Raw genomic sequence first — 24,377 nt, forward strand, 5'->3', positions numbered from 1 at the left:
CCTCTTCCTCATTGATTGTTTATATTTTTGTTCGTTTTTGACGTTGATTTAGTGAAAAGCACGTGTTATTTATAATGGTAAATGTTTTTTAAGACAGAAATATTGTATTAATTTAATTTTTTGTACAAAATTCATGCTGAGCATTTTGTTTCCCTGCATGGATACCGATTCTGGCTGACTGCGAATGTTCAGACATTAATTATTCTATAATAGGATGATAGAATGTTTGCAGTCATAAAAAATGATCATGAAATTCATTTGCTTGAAAAATTAAGAATTTAATGTTGTAGTTTACCACACCTGTGTTCAAAATTCGACTAGTAGTCAATTTTTTATTTTTTTCTGCCCAGTGAAATCAGGGGTGAATGTTTTCAGTCTTTTGACGGAATTCCGCTTTTTAAAAAAGAATTTAGACGGAAGAAGATGAAAGTTAATTAGTTATAAATAATCGGCTTATGAGTGAAACCCAGGGAAATATCGAATGAATCAGCTTTTAATTTAATTTGTGTAATTCAGTGCAATCTCGAATCTCACGGGGACGGGTGGAAATTTCGGGGTATCAAGGTTATGAAGAATTACATCAGTAATTATCACAAACACACAGATACCTGAAAGAAATGCACGAAAATTTTAACTCCGGGGAAAAACACCGAGATAAAAAGAACTACTGCACTTCCCTCATACCCACACTCCCCTATTATCTTATCCCCTATTCGCAAAATGTTCAAGAACTTCAAGCTATTGTCTCTGAGACTGGTTTTACCCTTGACTTGGATAAATTAATGTATTTACATGTAAGTGGGCGGTGGTTTTGCTGCTTTTTAGAATAACTTGCATTGAGGAAAAATCTTTTGTCGCTGGAAATATTTGAAACACTGGGCCTGGTAAGGGAGGAGATTTAAAGTTATGCTGCAGCTCGGAAAAATCGAAGATCTGACACTGATTTTACTTTTTATGCATTTCCGTACTATTCTGGGAGACCTAATACCAGTAAATTTTTATTTCCTGTTACTGTGACACGTTTTTCTTATCCTTAAATAAGGATAAAATTAAGGATAAATTTATTCTTCCATCTATCAACTATCTACTATTAAAGGGACCTCTGGCCCTCAAACTATGAAGGACTGCGTGCCATGCGACTGATCTTCAGAAGACAACACAATAGATGGTGGTGCCATCTATGGACAGTTCGAGAATTTAGAACCAGGCCAGGAGCCGAATAACTTTCTAGTCTGGCACCCCCAGAGGTATCGTTTCACTTGGAGGACATTGTGACCACGAGCATATTCAACGTCACCCAGTCACCATTAGTGACGAAGGTGGATCTTCGACCAGCGAGGATTGAACCTGAGACCCTTTGGCCCCAAGTCCAATGCCTTACCGATCAGGCCACCATGGCCCTTTTTCCCATCTCATACAATTTTTTCTACAAGTTAGTCACAAATTAGTTGAATAGGTGCTGCTAAAAAAGCTGCCAATTGCTCTTTATAATCTTTAGTTGGAGTTTTAAGTTGTGTATGTTCCTTTTTTATAATTCTATTTTTTTTTTTTTTTTTTAAGGGGAGGGATGCAACTGCTTTCAGTAGTCTCAATATTAAATAAAATTTTATCTATTAAGTGTGTTCAATGAAATCAAACTTTCACTTTTCTGTTACTTCTTAAACAAATCTGTAATGGAGAAATAAGTTTTTTTTTGTGTTGGTAAACAACCTTTAGCATGTATTGGCTTACAAAGTTCATGAAATTCAGTAGTGAAGCTATAGTGCTACAACCTGCATAATGCAAATTTACGGCTGACATATGAATGAATAAATTTTCCATACTGTAGATTAAAAATCATGTTGCTGAGTAACTCAAATGATGTCGCTTAAACCCCCTGTCAGATTCTAGAGTCGGACCCCGATTTAACGAACTTCTATTTAACTAATTTTGTGATGCAGCAAATTTTTCTTTTTCCATAACTAAATTGAAGACAAAAACTTCAATTTACCGAATATTAAACCCCGAGTTAACGAATTATTTTAACAGCCAAAAAAAAAAGTTTTTGTTAATTTGAGTTAGAAAATATTAGATTGTTTTCCAATTGAGTTAACCCATATTGTCCGAAGCAAAAAAAGACTCTTCTTGGAATCTACAAATTTTTACAGGCAAGGGGGAAACTAATGAATAGCGATTCTGATGCAGAAAGTGATAATGAAACTCCCATTAAAACTGTTACTTTTTCAAATGTTTTACATGGCCTGGAAACTAAAACCATATCTCATGCAGCAGGCTGTAAATGACAGTGTTTTCTTGTCTCCGTAAAGTCGAAAGAGAACTATTTCGAGTCAAATATCAAGGAAATTAATTAGTATACACAGTACTTTAAAATTTCAAATTAACTAGTGTAATAAATCACAGATTGCTGAGTAAAAAGTCTACACTTTTTAATTATGAATATTTTTGTGCAGTTGCTTATTAGCTCTTTTAGATAAGGGCTAACTGCAATTTAAAAAAAAAAAAAATCACACCCCCATATTACGAATAACCCTGATTTAACGTATAAAAGTTTCGGTCCCAATGAATTCGTGAAATCGGGGTCCGACTGTAGAAACTACTGATTTCATTTTCTGTCTTCTACTTATATTAAAAAAAAAATATTCCATGCATTTGTTTCATTCTTGAGATGATGTTGACTTTTTTTTTTTTTTTTTTTTTTAGGAGAAAAGCGTGGTTTGTGTTTTAAATATTTCTAATATTTAAAATTTTTTATTATTCTTCCTGTTGTATTATATTTTTACCTTTCATTTCTTTTTAGGGTAAATGTAAGCCCAAGTTTGCAGCTTCAAAAAAAGCTATTAGCTTAAGTGATGGCAGAATGTGAGTAGCATTTAACGAAAAAATATGTTGTATGAATGTTTTTAAATTATCGTGTTGTGTTTATTATTAAATGATATATTTAAGAAATTAAAAGTTTACATTGTAATGCAAGAACTTTGAAACTAAGATTTTGCAAATTTTTTCAATACGAAAAAGCATCTGTGATGTAAAACAACCCTTGATGTATCGAAAGAGAAACTAATGTTGCCATACCTATCTCGGATTCTTGTAAAAATTTGCCTATTTCCTCACAGCAAAAAAATAATAATAATAAAAATTAGGGAGAAAAAATTCTTGATTAAAACAGATTTGTATATAACAAAACTGTCAAGTTTAATATGGAAAAATGACATTCAGAACAAAGGATAAAAAATATGTTGAATGGACATAAAACCCAGGGGTTCTTAAACTTTTCCAACTTGCGGCACCTTTCAAAGAATTTTAAAATTTTCACGGCACCCCGGTCTGCCTCTATTATATACATATAGGATCAAATTCCCTCTGAAGTTTGGATGCCTTACTGAAACAAATGTATTACCAATACAGTAACGATGCTGACTTTATTGGAAAATGAAACTGTTATTTTGTTTCCGAAATGTTCGATGTATGGACCTTTTGTATTGTAACATATCTCAAGTCTAAATTATAAGTCTTAGTTTATCTCACTGTAACCTGTGATGATCAATATTAGAAAATGCAGTTGTGATCTTTTGGCGTAAATCTTGCAAACATTGGGGCATGAACTCACGATCTTTGATGTAACACCATAAAAAATCACTTGGAGTTAGGTCCAGAGAGCACGGTGATCACGAAAGCTTGTTATTGAGGAAATTGGGGGGGGGGGAGGGGGGTCTTGTTCGAAAATGAACAACCATTGAAGGTGACACTTGTTACAGCGAGTGAAACAAGAATTAGACATTAGACTTACCTTTTGCATCACTCTAGCTTCATTAACAGAACATTTGAGAAACAAAACTTGTACAGTTTCTTTCTCCAGTAAAGTCAACGTTATTGCTGTATTGATAATATGTTTCTTTACCCTTAGCGTCAATGACTGGGTACCCAAGTACCTTTTTGCAACTTTTATCATAATTTTTACCCTTTCTAACTAAGTCTTGGTAAAATTGCTTTTAATCCTTGTTATTTACATAAATTTGAACTAAAGGAAGTTGTAACCATGTTTTCAGAAAAATTTTTGGGGGGAGTTTTTTAGCATTTAAAATTTTTACACCTATATTCAATGACCGGGTACCTGGGTACTCGTTACACTGCACATAAAAAAAAAACCCCTTGAGAATACTTCTCACACCATTTTTGATGATTATCATGTAAAATGAGCCCTTGAATAAAAATATGACCACCGTTTCCTAAATCGCTCCACCCCCCCCCCCCCCCCTTTTTGATATCGATCCCCCTAATTTTATTCAGTTTTCAGCAGTTACATAGCAATTATTTATATTTGATAGGGGAAACAGCATTGTATTCACCATTAATATTCTTCTGAAGAGTTAGAGAAGTGTATAGTTCAAAAGCATGAACATTTGTAGCAAGTTGGGACACTCAAGCGAATACACCTCCCTCCCCCCCCCCCACACACACACAACAAATATAAAAAATCCTCAAACATTTTTTTTTATTTATTAAGGTTCGTTTTACAAGTTTTTCCCTTATTTTCTTGGTGTAAAACCAAAGTATTGGACTCACTTTCCATGCCCAAAAACTTTTTCCCACTTTAAAAAAATAAAAAATGCAACAATGTATGAGCTTTGCAGGCCTCATATATGGTCCGCGGGCTGTAAGTTGAACATCACTGGTATAAATAAATAAAATACTACGAATTCACTATGAAATATCAAAACCTAATACATCCATTATTACTAAACAACAAGAGAAACACATTTTTTTATAACAGACCATTTATCAAGATACGTAAACATAAAATGCTGGAAAAACAATAAGCTATTTCGTTTTTTGGTAAAAACAGGATATACACATTTCCCAAGATGAGGGTGGAAGAAAAAGTTCCAATTAAGTATAAGAGGTGTCAGAAAAAAAAAAATTATTTTCCTGCTCTAAATCTTCAAAATTCAAAATGGGTACCTGGTTAGTTAAAGTAAGGGAAAAGTTTGGTCATTGTTGCTAGGGTTAATAAGCCTTCCAAGCCCTGGATGGAATTGCTACAAATCTCGGACACTTTACCACACCCGAGGGTGCCGCAGCACCCAGTTTGAGAACCCCTGTTATAACCAATACTTTTAAATTATATTTTAACATTCTTTATTAGGCTACAATCTTTTGGATCAAAATTACTTTAAAAGAATTGAGTCTCATCTTACTTGTTACTATATTTTAAACAAAAATCACAAAAATGTGCCAAGTTTTTCATTTCAGTTTAAAACTTGTTATTTTACATTTACTTGTAGTTTTAAAGTTAGCCTATTTTGTTTTCACATTACTTGGCTTTAACATATAACAAAAATGATGATTTATCTTGCGCTGGTTTACCTTGCAGACTGTTTCTGGATTACTTAGCATTACCGTTACTGACTTCTAAAATAGTTTTCTGGTGGTGTGGGTCGTAACATAAGTGATTGTTGATTACAAGGTTTTTTTTTTTTTTTTTCAAGGTCCAATCGATCGCGGAGTGATGACTAGAAAGTCAAGCAGATTACGCCGTGCGTAGATTTGTTGTGCAGTCTCTCAAGTAAGATTGTGCAGTGCATCAGGTCGCTGTGGTTATTTCGGAGCATGCAGTGAAAGAGGAAACATGCCTCAAACAATTGCGTCTCCCGCCAAGTGTGAAGTGCGTGCTGTAATTCGATTTCTGAATGCTGAAAAAAAGGGCAACTCAGAACAAACGTAGACTAATGTTGTCATCAGGCATTGTCCTTCTGCACGACACACTGCTGCTTTAACAAGGGTATCGAAAAATTGGTACCACGCTACGACAAATGTCTTAATCGGAGTGGCGACTATGTTGAGAAGTAGTTGTAAGGTGTATGTACGTACATATTCCAAATAAAAGAGTTTCCATTGTTTTTGTGGTCTTCATTTCGCGATCAATCGGACCTTGAAAAAAAGAAACCCTCGTATGGACTTGCTCACCTGATTAAAAGAATTTTGAATCTGTTTAAAAACATTTGAACATTTTCTCTGTTCATTAATAGTTGTAGTAATTCTCTTATTGTAAAACCTGTCTCTCTTGAATTTCATTGGATTAGTTTTTTCATATGAATGACCTGTTTAACTTAAAACTTCATTTATTTTAAATTTTTGTATTCTTTTCTTTTTAGAAATAAGAAAGATCGTATCATCAAAGCAAAAAAAAAGAAAGATGAGGAACCTAAAGTAAAAGTGGCGTAAGTCATATCTAGTTCTTGTGCTTTCTAAATCTGATAGCTGGAAATTTTTAAATGATTATCTTATAAACAAACTGATAAATTTTATATATGCCATGCAGGCATGAATTCATTAAGTAAACCCATACATTTTTGTAGCATCATTTTCATTTCCAACCATTATAAATACACTATTTGATCAGTCTTCTGTAGCCCTTTCCAAGTATACAGCAGTTTGCTGCTTTTGACTTCCGGTACTAATATTTAAAATTCAAAACTTTTTTTCTTTTTCTTCCTGTTTTTGTTTTTCCATTAGTTTATTTTTGTATTCTTATGTAACTGACTTTTGCTACACTGTTTTCATTGAGGGTACCTAATTTTTTTTTTTTTCAATGGCGGGCACAAAGACCTCGCATCAAAACAGATGAACAAATGAACAAAGAAATAACAATAAAATGACAAGCAAAATTCTATGGACCCATTCGGTTAGAATTCTCACAAACTCTTAGAGCACAGCGTAGGGCTGTGCTGAAAGTGAGTTCGTTGGATGCAAGAAAAAAGTAGATCACTTAACACTAGAAAGACGGAAGCGGTCATTTTGACCGCAAATGATTTTCAAATGCTCATATTTGCTGCGTTTAGTTTTCAAACTCTTTTTCCTTCATTGACTTTTCCTAACTATTTATTAAGATCTTACAACAGTAATTTTTTCCCGTTAGGATTATTATCATAGTGGCTATAAATGTTTATACCTAGAAAGACTGACTACGGTCATTTTGACCGCTAAGTGAACCTTTTTTTATGCATCCGTTTTCTTTTTTTTCTCTTATCAGTTGTGTGTACTATGGACTATTGTTAGTTGTCAGGGTGAGTAATCTTCTTTTGAGTTTGAGTAGTACCTGCTGGGTCAGGTTGTTTCTTTGAACTGTTAGGAAAAGGCGAAACACCTGCTGGTTTCATGGTTTTAGTTTTCTGCTATCTACACACTGCACAGGGGGCAAAGTTGAGAAAGGTAAGTTTGAAAAGCATGTGACTGGATACGTGAAATTACTCTGTGTCCAAAAAGAAGTAAATATAAGCAGATGAATTCCAAAAATGTTTGCTAGAATTGTTTTGTGCACCAAAACATGTGCTTTGCTTGAAGCATTGACGTTTATTTTCTTCGGTGATAATGAAGTGCTCAGTCACATAATTATCTTCATGATGTCAAGAAGAACCGTTGACAAGCAAAACTTATAGGAACATTAACTCCTGAAACTGTTGCAGATTTATATCTAAAACAGATTATGGTTCGAATGAACAATCTGACTTATCTGAAGAGAAATATATTCCTTGCGATGAGAATAGTTTGCTTTCCTGAGGTTATTGCGAATATTTTTCGGAGCTTAGATTTGCAGAAAAGGATTGTTCTTCTGAGTTAGAATCAGAAGGAACCTCGCTAATAAAAACTGATACTCAAAATATAAAAAGTAGTGAAAGAAAAAGGGAAAAGGGTCCGACGCCGAAAAAAAAGGGGGAAATTTCAAAAATAGAACTCTTATTTCTCCAATTTCCTCCACTGATCAATATTGCTGCATATAAATAAGTATCTACCTAAGAAAAAATATTAAAATAGTGTGAAATTAAATTATGCGGAAATAAAACTACAAGCATTAGTCCTAATTGCCAAAAAAAAAAAAAAAACTGTTAATGGCTAATATACAGGTGACGCGATAACATATTAAGTATTGCGAAATACTGTAAAAGATAGTAATGCACGGTATCTTGCGATATTAAGATATTTTTAAACCAACACATGCATGGTTGATTATAGTACTGGTTAGTTATTACATGCTAAGAAAATTTCCTCTTTTTTTGTACAAATTTGCTCTTTCTCAATGCCAATTGTGTAAAGCATGTGTATTTCACTTGATCAAACATAAAATTAAAAAAAAGCTATCTGAGACTCATTTGCAGACTATATTACGATTAAATTGTTAAACTCTGATATGATGATACAACTTTTTTCTATGGTTAAAAATCCCGAAAGGAGGAAATTTCCAATCTTTTAAGTACGGCGGTCAAAGTGACCGCTGCTCGTCTTTCTAGGTATACGCAAAACGCCGTCTTTCTAGTGTTAACTGCTAAGTGTTTTCAGGGTGCACCGACAAGGAGATGAATCTACATTGCACCCTGGTAGGGATGCTCACCTAAGGGGCTAATGGTGCAGACTGCAGCATTGAAATTTTTGAGGGGTTTTTCTCGATTGGGGGCTTTTGCTTTTCAGGGGTCTCTATGATATTTAGGGGTGCACCCTTGCCCTTAGGGAGGTGGGCATCTCTGCACCCCATGTACTTAAATAATAGGGAGGAATTCTCAATTTGTCGAGTGATAAAATGTGGGTATGAATTTATGTACTCTCATGTCTGTGAAAATTGCAACATCATGAAGGACTCATTGGAAAAGGATAAAATTTATTGCACATATTACTCATCGTGCTACAAATAAAGGATTAAAATTACAGATCACTGAAATGAAAAAAACAGGTGTAAATTGATATCAAATGTAGCTAACCCGCGCAGCTATGTGAGCCAATACATGTTTGGTATCGAATCATAGAGGTTCTGAATGTCGCAATTGGGAATAGCATCTCATATGGCTTCAATCTGAAGCCAAAGTTCTTCTGCACCAACTGTGCTGGACGAGACACATGGACGAGTCTCCGACCAACGCGATCCGAGACATGCTTGACGGGCTTCATATCCAGAGAACTGGCAGACCAGGGAAGTAGCATAACCAGTCGTGCACCGAAGAGCACTTGTACATTACGTGCAACATGTGGACGTGCATTGTCCTGCTGAAACACTGCACCAGGGACGCTCTGAAGAAAGGGTAATACCTCTGGCATCCCTAAAGCAGCATTCGCTACTGAGGTTACTCGTAATGGGATGGTTTCCTCTAGTCAAAAGTACTATTTTTAGTCATTAAAATGGATAGAATGAGCAAAAAATAATAATATGGACCCAGAAAATATTTTCATTTTCCCAACAGTTTTTTTAAATTAATTTTTTTAAGTGTCCGATTTTTCAAACAAGGCATGGTCTTGATGACGTCACAAATGATGCACTTAGCTGCATCTTTCTATACTACGTTTCTACGTAATGATAATCAAGCAGCGAGTTAAATATTGCGCTCTATGCTTACTAACAACCATATCGTTGCCAATACACTTGAGTAAAGATACGAATTAAATATTTTGCACTGTGAATGTCAACACTGAATGGCATTTCAATATTTGTGATGTCATGGCAGAAGCCGTAAACAATGAAAGCGCAAGTAAAGTTAAGTAATTTTTTACAAATATTAAATGTGAGCAAATTTATCAAAAAATGGTCAGATCCTATGTTTTTAAGCATGCTCTTTCAGAAAAAAATACTTTTAAAATTTTGGAAACGACCCCATTCGGACTAGAGGGGACTGCCCTTGATATTCATTAGCCAGGCCCGTGTCCAGGATTTCATAAAGGGAGGAGTTGAAACCTTTTCCCTTTGTAACTTCCGTTGTCAAAAAAAAAACTAACTACGCGTGTTGAATAGTTCATTTTAGTTCAATAACTAGGCTTTTTTTTTTATACGTTTTGCGTTTTTTTTTTAATGAAATCTTATTTGTACAGTTGAACATTTTGTAAAAGCACACATATTTCTTTTATGCCACCTCATTTTCCTTCTTTTTCTTTCTTTTGTTTTTCCATCAAATAACATTGAACAGGAATTGAATGAAAATAAAAATTTTATTTAAAAAAAAATTGCTGTTTCGCATAGAAACATTTTTCTACTGTGTGAAACGACTAATTCATCCAATACTAAAGGCGTACCATAAAAAACAAAAAGCAAAGTAACCCATTTTCCCTGTCCCTAAGTTTTTTTTGGGGGGAAGGACTTCGTCATTGTCTAATATTCTTTTAAATAATTTTCCCTTGCATGCTTACCGCATTGCCGTACTCTCCAACCATTCCATTTTTTCAAGCTTTTAGCTAAGAGCGAAGGTGCTTGGGAATCCTACAATTGAGGAAAATGTTAATTGTTAAAGTTGGGGAAATATTAAAGAGTGTGAATACTGTATCAGAGTTTAACTCTAAGATTAATTAAAACTTAAAATATGTTTTGGAAAATCGGTTAATGATTCATTGATTTTTTTTTCAATGGGAGGGGTTTAACCCCTAAAACCCTCCCCCTGGACACGGCTCTGTCAATAGCGCTCCTGACCATGGCACCTGGTGTTATGCTGGTATGACGTCAGATTACAAATTCGGAGAGCTGACGTTCCCATGTGTAACGGCTAACGCATACACGTCAATCGTTATAGTGCAGATTAAATCTGGACTCATCTGAGAAAATGACCTGTTGCTAGTTCACACACATTGGGTGTGTTGGTGGGCCCATTGAAGCTGGAAGTGACAATGGTTAAGAGTAAAGGGAATCCTGCATAGAGGAATCATTGCATGCTGGCCCTGGCGCAGTAGACGTCGACGAAACAGGGATGCAACAAGTGTGACACCTGTAGCCATACTTCAACATTGTGCCAGCATACAAGAGGACGCTATACGATCCATCACAGGTAGGCGGGTGAGGGGTCGATAATCTCGTGCCGTCGTTCTGTTGTGTGGGCTGGCGCAAGTCTTTCTGCTAATTTCATTTTCCTCTGTCCATCTTTTACAAATACACACCACAATTGAGACATTACGCCTTGTGCGGGCACTAATTTCTCTATACGCAAGTTCACCCTCACAATGCAGATCATGCGGCTACATTCTACCTCTGTTACTCGTTTGTATGACACTCTGTGTTTTGTACAAGGCATATTGAGTACTAGAGAAACATGATTATTTACCATTGGTAAATAATCATACAATGGTTCCAAAGTACCTTTACAGCCCTTTATATACAGAGTCTGCATCGCAGTTCAGAGGGAATAACTCGGTCCACCCATGCGCGACGACTCTGTAATTGTAATCATTTGCATATCTTATCCTGCTATGCATTTCCTGTGAATTTCAGTTCGTTTGCATTCCTTCTTGATGTTGCAATTTTTACAAACATGAGTGTGTTTATAATGAAAAGGACATTCTAGCATTTAAAAATTACAATTATGTCTCCAGATTTGCTGCATTGTCAAACAAAATTTGTCAAATAAGGACATTTTTCGAAGGTGACCTGTGACTTCCCATGAAGGCCTTAGTTTGAAGCTTGTTCCTTTGTACTTGTTTCCTTTTTTTTGTGTCTTATAATGCTTGTTTTTTCAGGCCACAGTTTTCATCTGCCTTATTTTTCAAATATAACACTCAGTTGGGTCCTCCATACCACATCATTGTGGACACTAATTTTGTCAACTTTTCCATTAAAAACAAATTGGACGTCTTCACTTCCATGATGGACTGCCTGTATGGAAAGTGTAAGTGATCAGTTTATTTAACTTTATCTTTTTACTTCCTTGTACAGAGTACAGGAAGGAGTGTATTCACAAAAATTTTTCACTTAAATTATGACAGTGACTTATATTTTTGTCACTGACCGCCAAATAAATGTAGAGTAGTTTTATCAGCCCTCTGCAAATGCACATGTATCCACAAACATTTGGATAGCAAAAGTATTCATTTTAACATCACTAAGTTAACACAAGTTATCTCATGACATCTATATCCTCGGCATGATGCTAAACTAACCAATGTGAAAAACCCTGAATTGCATTTTTCAAATTTGATGGTTTGCAGTAGTACTCAAAAAGGGCTACCCACTGTTTATAACTACTCCAAATGATAGTTTTACACTTAAATGTATCTTAAAAATTATAACATTGAAAATAACTAAACAGGTCAGGTGGGAAAAAAATTATTGCTTCGACTCTCCTGAAAAGTGCAAATTTTCACACTCGTTAGTTTAGCATTGTGCCAACGATATGTCTGTGTCTCGTTTAACATAGGAACAGTATGCCGTAGAAAGTTGAAATTTTGTGTGCAGAGTCTGGGATTTTGTTATGCATCTCCCCTTTTTGTTGCACTTGGTGTTCTAAAATTGGTTTTTTTACCTCTGTTGTAATAAATCAGTGCTAATTTTAATGCAAACTGCAATAATGTCATAGATTTGTGGTTTATCCTCAAGCTTTTGAGCTCCAAGGTTTGCCGCAGCCGAGTTGCCATCAAAATAAGGTATTGAATTTGATGTCAGTTTGACAATATTTACTGAGATTCCCCTATAACATTCACACTTTTTATGTTGCTAAAATTAATCTCTAAAATGATCTTTGTGCATTGATTCACAACAAAATGGAGGGCACCAATTTTAAAGTTGTATTGTGCTTAAATGTTGAATTTATGTGCAAATGTAATTTTAAATCTTGGATCCTATCTAAACTCCCAGTGGTGAATTTACTGTGTTGCAATTGAGAGGGGCCCTCACAACAATAGGGGCCCTGAAGGTGATACAAAAATGCACATGATACATGTTTTACATAGTTCTGTCATAGAGAGGGGGACCCTAAATATGTATTGCGATAGCATCCAAAAATGTAAATCCACCACTGAAAACACCACCTTCCTTTACATTTGAAAGTGCCATTCTGGATCAGTCTTTTATAAGTGTAAGAAACTTTCTGAATCATTAAGTATTTCAGAAATCTTACCTTTCATGTGGGTACATGGATGCGTCACTCATTATCTTTTGAATTGTTAAAAAACATCCATGATTGAATTAGTGTGAGATCCACATCAGATTTTTTTACATGGCATGAATCTTATTTAGAAACACATAAAGTTGTTCTAAATTATGGAAATGTGGATGGATAAAATACTTGTTCTAAAAAATGTTTTTTGTATTTCCAGGCATCCCTTATGTCACTGACTGTGTCTTGGGTGAGCTTGAGAAACTAGGCAAAAAGTTCCGTCTTGCACTCAAGTTAGTATTCTGTGCATGTGTGTTTGCAAGTTTTTTTTTTTTTTTTTTTTTAATGAAAACTCCATTGAAATACAACACATTCAATATTCCCTTCTTTAAGCTTATTTATGTGCAACTTAGTTAAAAAGTATAGTTTTATCCAGGGCTTAATTTTTGACGAGAGAAGTGCAGGAGCCCTATAGTCCCCAAAACTTTTCCTTACGGGCACATAAACAATCTGATTTTCGCCTGAAATGATAACATTCTTATAAAATTGAAAAGAAGTGCTGGATCTCAGGTCCTGTGAGCTTTCCCATGTCAGTAAGTCCTAGTTTTATATATTGAAATTGTTATGTCAGCATGAAAACTTCAGCTCTTGTCCCCAGTTTTCAATATATTTGTTTTATATATATAAATCTTGTTTAAACCGAATAGTTGTCTTTTACTTTAAACTTATTTTTCTTTTATTTATAGTTTCCTAAGTGCATATTCTTCCTGATTGAAAAAGTTCAGAAATAAGGTCTCACAAATTTCTAAATGGTAAAACCTGTGGCATAGCCAGGGAGATATGGGGTCATATCCTCCCCCCCCCTTCCCCCATGTGGCAACAAATTTATATGTTGAACATACATACAAGTGCTAAAAATGAACTTTTCAGCCTTCATTTTCTAAAAATTTCATGTGATACCCGTTAAAAATTTCCTGAGCTCTGGTTGGAGCAATTGTTGTTTATGCCTTTAAAATACAAATTTAAAGTTGCATTTGTAAAGTACATCAGTGTATGTTTTGCAACAGTTGCAATATAAACAAAAAATTGACTGTGAACATTTTGTTGACATTATTTGTTCCACCTAATTTGATTGACTTTATACGGATTGGCTGTAATTTATTCCTTGTTGAAAATTACTTTGACCTGGAGGACCATGATTTGTTGAATGTATCGTGACATAATGTGGTGATGATAAACCGGTTAGTGAAACAACCATTTCAATAACATATTGCAATAGACACGTTTTGCATGCATTACCTGAAGTTATCTTGAAGTAAGTTTCCAATTGAATAACAGGGTTCGTATGCTCCTTCAAAACTCCTCCAATACTACTTCATTTATAGTTTAAGACTACATAATATTCCTCTATGACAGTAACATAAAATACTTCGATCGATAACTTAACTTTGTTACAAGAGCGAAGGAATAAGGGCGAATTTAATGTAGTAATTTTGTGTTATTGTTTTTCTTATAAAGATGTGATTTACAAATTGATCATAGAAGTCATAAAAGTTGAAGGTGAAAATATTGTTATATGACAAAGACATTTCATAAGTGAAATAAAACATGCTTAAATGGTGCTTGACTATTTTTTCAAGTTTTATGATTATATTGGTTTTTCTCCACCACACTCTGACAACATAAGTCAGGTTCTCTAATCATTATTAACTATTCAAAAATACATAAGAAGATGTACTACATTAAGTGATTGTGTTTAAAAAAGCAATTGTTTAGTAAATTACAGTTATGGTATTATAAAAAGGTCAATGCTTTGAAGGGGAGACAGGTTCATGAAATTGTGACAAGGGGAAGAGAGAAGGTGACAATAAGTGACACCATACAGTTATTATATCAATATGATTATAAAAAGTATGACATGTGACAAGATTAGGAGTAAGGTGAAGTGTGATAAAAGGGGAAGGGGGTCAAATATGTTGAAAAAAAGTGCACAACATCATTTAATGACAGCCCATTAGTACTCCTTCAAAATCTCATTTTACTCCTCCAAAACTCCTTCATTTTATTTCTGAAATTGAGTACGAACCCTGAATAAGTAGGAATATAACTTGAACAACTTATTTATCACATAAAATATTAGGTATAAATTTCTCCTTTGTATGAATTATTTTTCAACTGTTTGGTATACAATTTTTCTAAGGCACGACTAGTATTCTCAACTAAACAAATTACTTTTCTTGTGTTTGATCCATTTCCCTTCTTCAGGATTGTGAAAGATCCAAGGTTTGGGAGGCTAAACTGCATGCACCGGGGGACTTATGCGGACGACTGTATTGTACAGCGAGTCACTCAGGTAAGGCTCTTGTTGTGATGCTGGAGTGTTTTTATTTTTACTTTCTTTTGAGAATAGTTTTTCAGTGTATATCCGAGCCAATAAGAGTAACTTTGTGCCATCTCATATTTTTTATACTATTATATATTTTAGAATCATTAAGAGCAGAAATCTTTTTTTAAGATCTTGCCAAAAAAAAAATGCAGCATTGGGACTTCTAGTTTTTTTTTTTTTTTTTTAATCAAATAAACTGAAGATGGTCAAGTGGTGCAAAGTTATCTCAACTGACTCAAAGATACCCTGAATGACTGTATACAAAATGCTTTGTGATTAGTTTATTAGTTGTACTTTTGCATGGCACCACTAAATGGCGCTGATGCTTTACAGGCCTCGGCTATTTATGACTTCTCTGTGTTAAACCGATGAAACTCTGATCTGTTCCTGAAACTCGAAATTTATATAACGCTGATTTTGACCGCAAGAGGCGCTGAACCCAATCCTATGCATCCACCAATCAATGTCAATGTTTCAAAGTTTGTTTATTTTGGATTGGAAGTAGCCCATTTTGATCACGAGGGGCTGAACCCAATCCTGTGCATCCACCAATCAATGGCAACGTAATGAAAAACAAGGATTATCTGTAGTGTCCTCTTTGTTGCCATGAGTTTCAATGATTGTCACAGCCTATATGTGTAAGCGAAGTTTGGTGGGACCATGATTTTCAAGAAGAGGATTTCTGGTGGAGGAGAAATTTTGTAATTTCTGACCTCTTGTTAATTACCTGTTCTCCTCTTTATTTAATGCAGTCTAATATGTTTAACTGCCACCATAATTGACAAAGTTTTCTTTTCTTTTCTTTTTTTTTTTCCCCTCAGCACAAATGCTACATTGTTGCAACATGTGACAAAGATCTCAAGAGGAGAATTAGAAAAATTCCTGGTGTACCCATCATGTACATAAATAAACACAGGTAAGTACATAAATGAATGTAGACTAACTTTCTTTCATCAGTAAAGCTAAATTATTAATATATAGTTCATAACGAAGCTCAGTGCAGTATTTCAGGTAGACTGCATTAAGTTCTTTTTGTATGATTTGCTGGGAAAAATTATCAAACTCACAAACAAGGATTTTACCAGAGATAGCTTGAAAACACAGTGACTATTGAATTAATGAAAAGTAGCCATAAGCATGGTAAGATCTGTGCATGGCCTTTATTGATTTACTAGAAAAGCGCCCATCAAGGTATGGGGAGGGAAAATTGCATCTACATTCGAATGAATCAATTGCCTGTTTGAGGATATTTTGATACTTGAAATTTTAACCCTAACTCCAGTGGATGAACCCTAAACTCCAGTAGATAGCGTTCATTGCTGACCTTTTTTTTTCGTTTCTTCACTCTCTTTGAATTACAGTCTTACCAGTAAAACGGTTAAGCTACCGGATCCAGTTCAACCTTGTCAAAGTAAAGCATTGCCCTGCATGTCTAACATTACCAAAAAATGTTTCAAATGTTCATGACGTGGCCCTAGTTTCATTGTTGGTGATGTCAGGAGCGTTACTCGATCATTTGCTATTATATATATATATATATATTAGGGTGGTCCTTATTTGTGAAGTTGCAGATATTTTATGCGACGCACCCCCCCCCCCCCCCATTTTGTTCCATTGTACAAATAAATGATCCTAGCAAAATTTCAAGTCAATCCATAAATATTAACACGTGCCCCTAGGGCCCCCTTCTTTGAGTTTCGAAGAAAAAATTGCGGATTTTTCTCATTTTTATGTAAAAATATTCTAACATTTTATATTTAAAGTAATTTTGAACCTCAATAGGTGCTGCTACTTCCAGACCGACGATTCTCTCACTTTCATTCTGTAAAATTTAACATGTTACAGAGAATAAAATGTGCACCAATGGCCTTGGGTCAAGCGTACCGTTTTACTTCTGCGCTTGTTCCAACCAAGCGACAGGGGAACGTTTCTTCCCATCAAGGTGGACACAAGGGATTCTGTAGGCCATTAATGAATGGCCTAGGCCATTAATGAACGATCTTTGACAACAACAAATTGCCTCCTCCAAGCTTTGGGGTGTTGATTTACAAAATTCCCAGTGTATGTAATAGATGTGGCAAGGTTTCAATGCTATAAATATAAGTAATTGCAATTATATTTTAATTCGCTGTTCTTTAGTTATAAACATACCTAAATGCTTATGATATTTTTAATTTTTAAAATATAGATTTCGAAAAATCCTCAATTTCTCCGAACATAAAAATATACTGCATTTTCCATAGCTAAAATATAAATTTAAAAAAAATTTCCAGATCGAAACAATGTAGAAATCTATACTTTAAATTAATTTTCTTCTATTTCAGTACATAGTCCTTTATTATCATCAAATTCTTGCGATTCACAAGATTTAGAAACCAAAATGGGTATCTATCCTAATCTGTTGAACTTTTGTTTTCTACAGCTGGTTTACCACAATGCAAAAAAGCTTGACAACTATTGATATTTGCTGGCCTTTCATCACTGTTAGACAAATGCCATACTAGGGATAAAGATGTTGTTCATTTATTTACAGCCTATGTAGATGCAGTAAATTTAAATCCAAACGACCTAGAGATCAATCATACATTCCTTAAGAGAGCAAAAGAAATTCTTCGATAAGTAAAATTAAATTTTAACTGAAAAAAGAACGCCGACAGGATTACCGTGATAGCTTCAGGTCCTAATATTGAACAGCTACTCGGAATTCCTTAGATATTTCTTCAGTTGTATATGATAACTTAGATGATAGCTTTTTATTGCTAACTGTTCTAGCTGTAGTGTTCGATACAACGACTTGCAATACCAACCGTATAAATTGTGCATGCAATTTTTTAGAGAAAAAACTGAACGTAGATGTATTACATTTGGATTGCCATCATCATGCACTTGAAATCGTACTGCAGAGTGTGTCCTTAAAGAAATTCTTGCCTTTCTTAGTTCTAGATCAGATATTCATGTATTTAAGCGCTTTAAAATTTTGTGGCAAGATCTCCATCATTCAGAACTTATAACATTTCAATCAAGTACACATACCACTTAAATTCTAAAAGAAGAAGTTGATGACATATTATTGTTCGTAAAAAGCGGAATTGAGAAAGATTACAGAGAATTCTCATAACTTGTAATAATATTTCCTGGTGAATTTCCTCCTACAGGGATATATTTTCGGCAACCTGGAGCTTATTGCAAAGGCTACATGGGTGGCAAAAGGAATTTTTGTTTGAAAATTTTTATGTTTAGGAAACAATTTAAATTGACCTTACATGAAAAGAAAGCCCTTCAATGCTGTTTTACAAAGCTTTTTCACAATTAAATGCTGTATGAAGATATGGTTTTTCGCAGCAACCCAAACGAGGCTCCTTTGAATAATATAATATGTCTGAAAAACTAGCAGCGTACAAAATGACGACAAACATGCAACAGAAGCAATGATTGGAAAATTCATAAATCACTTATGATATTTAGGGGATAAACTAGTAGCTTTGTCCGTATTGGATGAAAGAATTAACTTTGAAGATAAGAAAAGACTAGTCCAAAAATGCTTGTGATAAGGATGACGTGTCTGATGACTGCTTAACAAATTTCAGATAACAGTAGATGATTTGGAATACTTTCTTAATAAAGATCTTCCTCTTTATAGAATCAATTACGAGTCAATAAAACTGCTTGATATACTAAAACTGCTGTTGCAAATACTAAAAGATTTTTTTCTATTTGATCCTGATTCACGGCAAAATGAAGAAAGCTATTTAAAGGGAAGAGAGATTGTTAAAATATTGAAAATTGTGAATGATACAACTGAAAGAGGAGCACAATTAATCGAAGAATTTCACAACTAATTTACCAAATATGGTTCACAAAGCAATTTATTTTACAGACCGTCCAAGACTAACGGAAAAAAATACACACTATCAAGATACATTGAGAAAAGAGTACGAATAAGGAAAGTTTCTAAAGCATTATTTCATTCTTATTCAACGTAAAATCTTTAAATGATATAAAGTAATTAAAAAGATTAATTTTAGTGCTACCTCATTGTAAAAATATTTTGTAAACCTAGGAGAAACGATGTACTGGGTCTGAAGTAAAAACTCGAAGATTTGTTGGAAAATTATCAAAAATGTTAAAGTTCAACGGCCTAGGAGCACGTGTTATTATTGGCCGATCGAGTTCAAATTTTGCACACGTTACTTTTTATTTTAGTGTCACAAAACTAGGGGGCGTCACTTGTTGAATTCCGAAAAAAAAAATTTCCCATATAAATAAGGACCACCCTAATATATATATATATATATATATATATATATATATATATATATGTATGAGGATGTTCTTAAGCACGGGATATTTATAATGTATTACCAGCAATTAGCAATTAAGTATAATTGGCTGGAAATGACTATTGAAATTCCATGCTTCTAAAACGTAACTTTTTCTTTTTCAGGTATTCCATTGAGAGAATGCCAGATGCTTATGGTGCTCCTGCTTTGTAATTATTATATTAAATTATTTTTATTTTATTACATGAATCCTTTTTGTTGTCCAATCAGTTAAATGACTCCCGTGAGTTTCATGAACTTATAGCAATCAAAGCTGTCTGAAATTCTTAAAAATTCTTTTGCAGTTTTAGAAAATTCTTACACTTCTTCAAAATGGACAAGATTCTTTGATTTTGCTCAGATGATTTTTTAAAAATAATTATTATTTATAGTGTTTACCTTTTTTCAATAAAAAGGTATTAATGTATTAACTATTTTAACACTCCTGCCGGCGAGCACGAATATATTCGGAATTATTTTTATATTAAATGCGGCAGGCTACAAATATGTTCGAAGACATTTTCGTACTGAAAACGACAAGCTACAAATATATTTGTAGCATCATTTTTTGCTTCCCCCTTAGTCACTCTAGCGTGTAATAGGAGGTGTGGTAGACTCCCTTTCAATTTGAATGGGAGGCGTGTTGCTGTCTGGCGTTGACGGAACCCAACGTGAGCCAACGTAGCTTCTCTCAAAATATCACTACACTGAATGGCGCTTTTAAGTACTCTTAATGTTATTTTGTTATTAGTTAAAATAGGGCATCATTAAACTTGAATGTGTATTAAACGGGGGGGAAGGGGGTTGAATATATACCTGCTCAATTATAAAATCTTAGGTGACAGTTAGAACTCATCCGTCACACATAATATTTTCTCAGAACTCTTTTTATCTCTTTTAACTAAAGTTTTGGGGTAACTGGGCTTGGTTTAGTATATGTTTCATTTTGTGGCAAATGACTTAAATTTTTAATCTTAAATTAGAATCAAATTCTATAACTAGTACATGAAATACACCGCCAGCTCAGTCAATTCCAGCCGAGGACTGCAGTTTCATGCTTATTAGCACTCATCAGCCCGGCATAGGAGTGACTGGGCTGGAGATGGAAAACCTCTTAAGGAAGCCTAGAGCGCCACTAGGCTTCCTAGGCTAGTAACTAGTAGTTCTGAAATAATAACAATATTGATAAGAATGAAAAAAACCTAAAACTGGAAACTAAACAGAGGAAAAACAAAGGCCTTACCTACAAGTATACAAAAAATACATATCATCTATATATAATGAAAACATCAAGTAGTTAAAGATTCGAACGGATTTTTTTTGATCATTTTTAGAATGATTTCTAAACTTAATTGGTAACAAAATGACTAATTCTTCCTTTTTGATGCCAGCCAGCTTATTATTTTCACTAGCATGGATCAGAAGTAAAAACATGATGTTCAGAAAAAAATTAAAAAATGTTACTAACTCAAAAATTGAATTTTTTACAAGGGACATATATTTCTTTACATGTCAAGTATCACCATTTTAAATACAAAACAGAGCTAAAAATGAACTAGACCTCGTTTCTGATAAAGTAAGATTTTCCTAATCAATGATTAAAGCGAGGGAGTTTAAAAAAATCTGTGTTTGAGAAATTATAATTTATTATTACATTTCAATCTATTTTTCGAATTTCCATTTATTCATGAAAAAGAACACTGTTGAATCGTAAAACGTTACGCCGTATTACATTAGCATCAGGAAATAAATTATTTATATGCAGTAAAGAATGAGCACCATTACTAATAAAATATTTAAAACTATACAGCATCCAACATTCAATTTGATTTTTGGTGTCTTGAATTCAAGTGACATTTTTCGCAATCATGAACTTTGATAGAAGCCTACTCCTTCAGTTTCTTATTTTTACAAGTGGAATAGAAATGGCCAAGAAATTTGCACCCGTCATTTTATGACTGTTGGTTTTCTAGCATAAGTAATTCGAGGAATATCTATTAAAAAGAAATGGTGATTTGTATGCGGTAATAAAAATAAAGATTATATGGCCGACATATAATATTTAAATATTCATATAAAGATCATTTACAGCAGATAAATTTGTGTAGTTTTCTTTCTTGTCAATCTTAAATGATGGGATCCAGCAATCCGTAAGTTTTGTATGATGAAGTTTTACAGTATTTATTGCTGCTCATTTTACAGCAATCTCTTGTGGCTGCTGTCAACTGCCGCTGGGCTATGGACGTGCTTCAACCAGGGAAGGCCATCCTTTTTACCCACATTCTTGACAGCAATTCATTGAAAAAAAATTGTAGTAGTATCATATTGAAAGATTATACAACCAAACCTGTTTTTATGCAGTGGATAGGGACCACATAAAAAAATCGCATTAAAAAAAATAGTTCAAAACTTCATGAGTAGCTATAAAAATTTGTTTTTCCAACACAATTCAAAAATATTTTTTATATGTGGTGAATAGGGACCGCATAAAAAAAGTCTCACGTAGAAACTATCCCAAAATGTTATATTTAAACAAAATCAAAATAAACTAAGTGATGATAATTTTGCCGACTCCTGAAAATTTTACCGAATTAGGAAATTTTTAGAGGTCACAGTGACTTCCCATCGGGATGCCCCCGTCATCACTTGAAAATATTACCTCACACTTGTTTTATAAGTAATTTCCTTCTAGTTTTATAAATAATAGTTTTCATATACCGCACAAAAAAATTCTCACAAAAAAAGACCGCACAAAAACAGGTTTGGGCGTATTGATTGTTAGTTGAAGAAAGTTGTTGAAATTATATTTCTACAAAGGAAAGCGATGATTTTACAAGTGTGTTCCTCAAATGTGTTCCCAAACTTAAGTTTAGCAAATACAGTAACCGCATCAGTAACAGACAAGGGTCCCGTAACAGACAGTTGTAAGTTTCGATTTAAATAATAAGAATTTAATTTCAGGTGAAACTGATGTTGCTGCGACCCATGAATACGGTGTAACCAACTAGTGTTATCAGAGTGAATTTTATGAGCCAGTTGGTATTTACAAGACAGCGGTAGAAGGTTATGAACAGCTAAAACGAATGCTTTTGTTTTTCATGTTCATTTGAATTTATTGAGGTTTTAGATCTAAAAATGAAGAACTTTTGCATATTTTGAAGGAGAATTATGTCCATTACTCATCTTTTCCTCATCCTAACTGTTACTGAGTATCATCAGAATTGTCGGTGTCTGTCACTGGGGTTCCAACCTTTTTTCAAGATTGAGCAAATAAAAGTAGAACTAACTAATTCAGAGGATCCAGAAGGGGCCAACCGTTAGATGAAATGTAGTTGGATGAGAGAAAAATAGTTTACAAAGTCTAAATACATTGAAAAGCTCAGAAAATTGAGTTAACCTGAGAGTGATATTATAAGCATGTGGTAACGGCATTGGTACTGTTACCCTATCTTGAGCGAGACATTCAGAAAAGATTCCAATCACATTTCAGTACACTCTCTTTTTTTAAATTTTACAAAGAATTTTTTAAATTTTCTATATTTAGATAAGATGTGGAACACATTTTAGTGCACAAATATGCAACTGAAATTCTTTTTTTCTGATAGAAGTGTTCCAAATGTTCGTCCAATGTGTACTGGGAATTTGCAGTGCGGTGGCTGCATAAACCACGGGTGCATGAACGTTTCTGTCTTGACGAAGTTGCCGGGACAGGAAATGAAATTCAATGACTTTCCTTTGGTTTTTACTTGGGGGGGAAAATTAAGAAAAATTGCAAATTTGCTTTAATCATTATAACGTTCCTTAACTATGCATATACATCGACATGTGTATTTTCTCGATTTTCCACCATGGTTTTGTTTGCAACATGCTTTTGGAGGCGTGGTTTTTTCTTGAATTTTTTTAGGGAACTCTTTTACTGCTTACTTACTGCATCACAGACGGCGGAGTTGCTCGTTATTCTCGCTGATTTTTTGAATTTATTTCCTTTTGTACCGATTTAAAACTTTAGTCTTTTTTCTCACCATTCTCGATCATCCTTTTGCTTTTTCATATTTGCGGGGTTTTTTTTTTTTTTTTTTGCGAACTTTAGAAGCATATAGGAAAATCTTGTGCGCTCTAAAATATCCGAAGTTGCATCTGAATCACCGGTTGAGAGTGATTGCTGACGGGAGGAAATGTTTACACTAACGTAATGCCTATAAGCCTATACGATTCGATAAAAATCGAAATTCTGGAAAGAGTCGGAGAAAATCTCAAGCCGGTTTGAAGCAACGATAGACACTGTTCCTGCATTTTTGACATGTTACTCTTAAATATTGACCAAAGCTTGCTTTGAATCACTAAATTCTAATGTCTTTCAATCTAAGATTCGCTGGAATGGAAGTGGGTAGGAGGGCAAGAAAAATAACGGCTGTATGGGCTTTCAATAAAAAGCGGCTCTTGCTCTTACAAAGAGTAAGTCCGCAGATTTACACACGATACAGAAGTCTTAATATGTGATCTTTATAACCTAAGAGTGAAGGGGAGGGCGGACACGACGGCTCCAGAATAAAAAATCGAAAATTGTCATTAAAATGCAATTGTAGGCCATTATTGAAGTTAGGGATGGTTTGGGATTTCTCCTGTACAAACTCTTGGAAATTTAAATAAAAAATCTGTAGGCTGTCTTTTGTGATCTAAAAGTGGGGTAGGGACGGGGGAGCCTTAAAAATTCTAAAACCAAACACTAATTTGGCAATCTTTGGTGAATTTATGAAAAAGAGTTCGGGTATTCTAACTTGAAAATGTTTAGTGGCTAAGTACTAAAAACTCTGTTGCAAGCTACACTTAGATGGCTTA

At 34.2% G+C, this 24,377-nt stretch overlaps 1 protein-coding gene across 1 annotated transcript; it reads left to right on the plus strand.

Annotated features, from left to right (window-relative positions):
* Positions 1-10: 10 nt before the first annotated feature.
* On the plus strand, positions 11-19,753 carry LOC129222617 (rRNA-processing protein FCF1 homolog). The gene is made up of 8 exons (XM_054857144.1): positions 11-77; positions 2,798-2,859; positions 6,153-6,218; positions 11,479-11,627; positions 13,054-13,126; positions 15,099-15,186; positions 16,041-16,135; positions 19,664-19,753. The coding sequence occupies exons 1-8, from the start codon at positions 75-77 to the stop codon at positions 19,710-19,712; spliced, it is 585 nt and encodes a 194-aa protein (XP_054713119.1). The 5' UTR covers positions 11-74; the 3' UTR covers positions 19,713-19,753.
* Positions 19,754-24,377: the final 4,624 nt, after the last annotated feature.

The sequence above is a fragment of the Uloborus diversus genome, chromosome 5 (genome assembly GCF_026930045.1).
Source record: "Uloborus diversus isolate 005 chromosome 5, Udiv.v.3.1, whole genome shotgun sequence".
NCBI classification, from domain to species: Eukaryota; Metazoa; Arthropoda; class Arachnida; order Araneae; family Uloboridae; genus Uloborus; species Uloborus diversus.

Coding starts and splice junctions, on each gene's coding strand:
- LOC129222617 (XM_054857144.1), top strand. Junction 6,219..11,478: donor GAACCTAAAGTAAAAGTGGC/GTAAGTCATATC, acceptor TTGTTTTTTCAG/GCCACAGTTTTCATCTGCCT. Junction 16,136..19,663: donor ATGTACATAAATAAACACAG/GTAAGTACATAA, acceptor TTTCTTTTTCAG/GTATTCCATTGAGAGAATGC.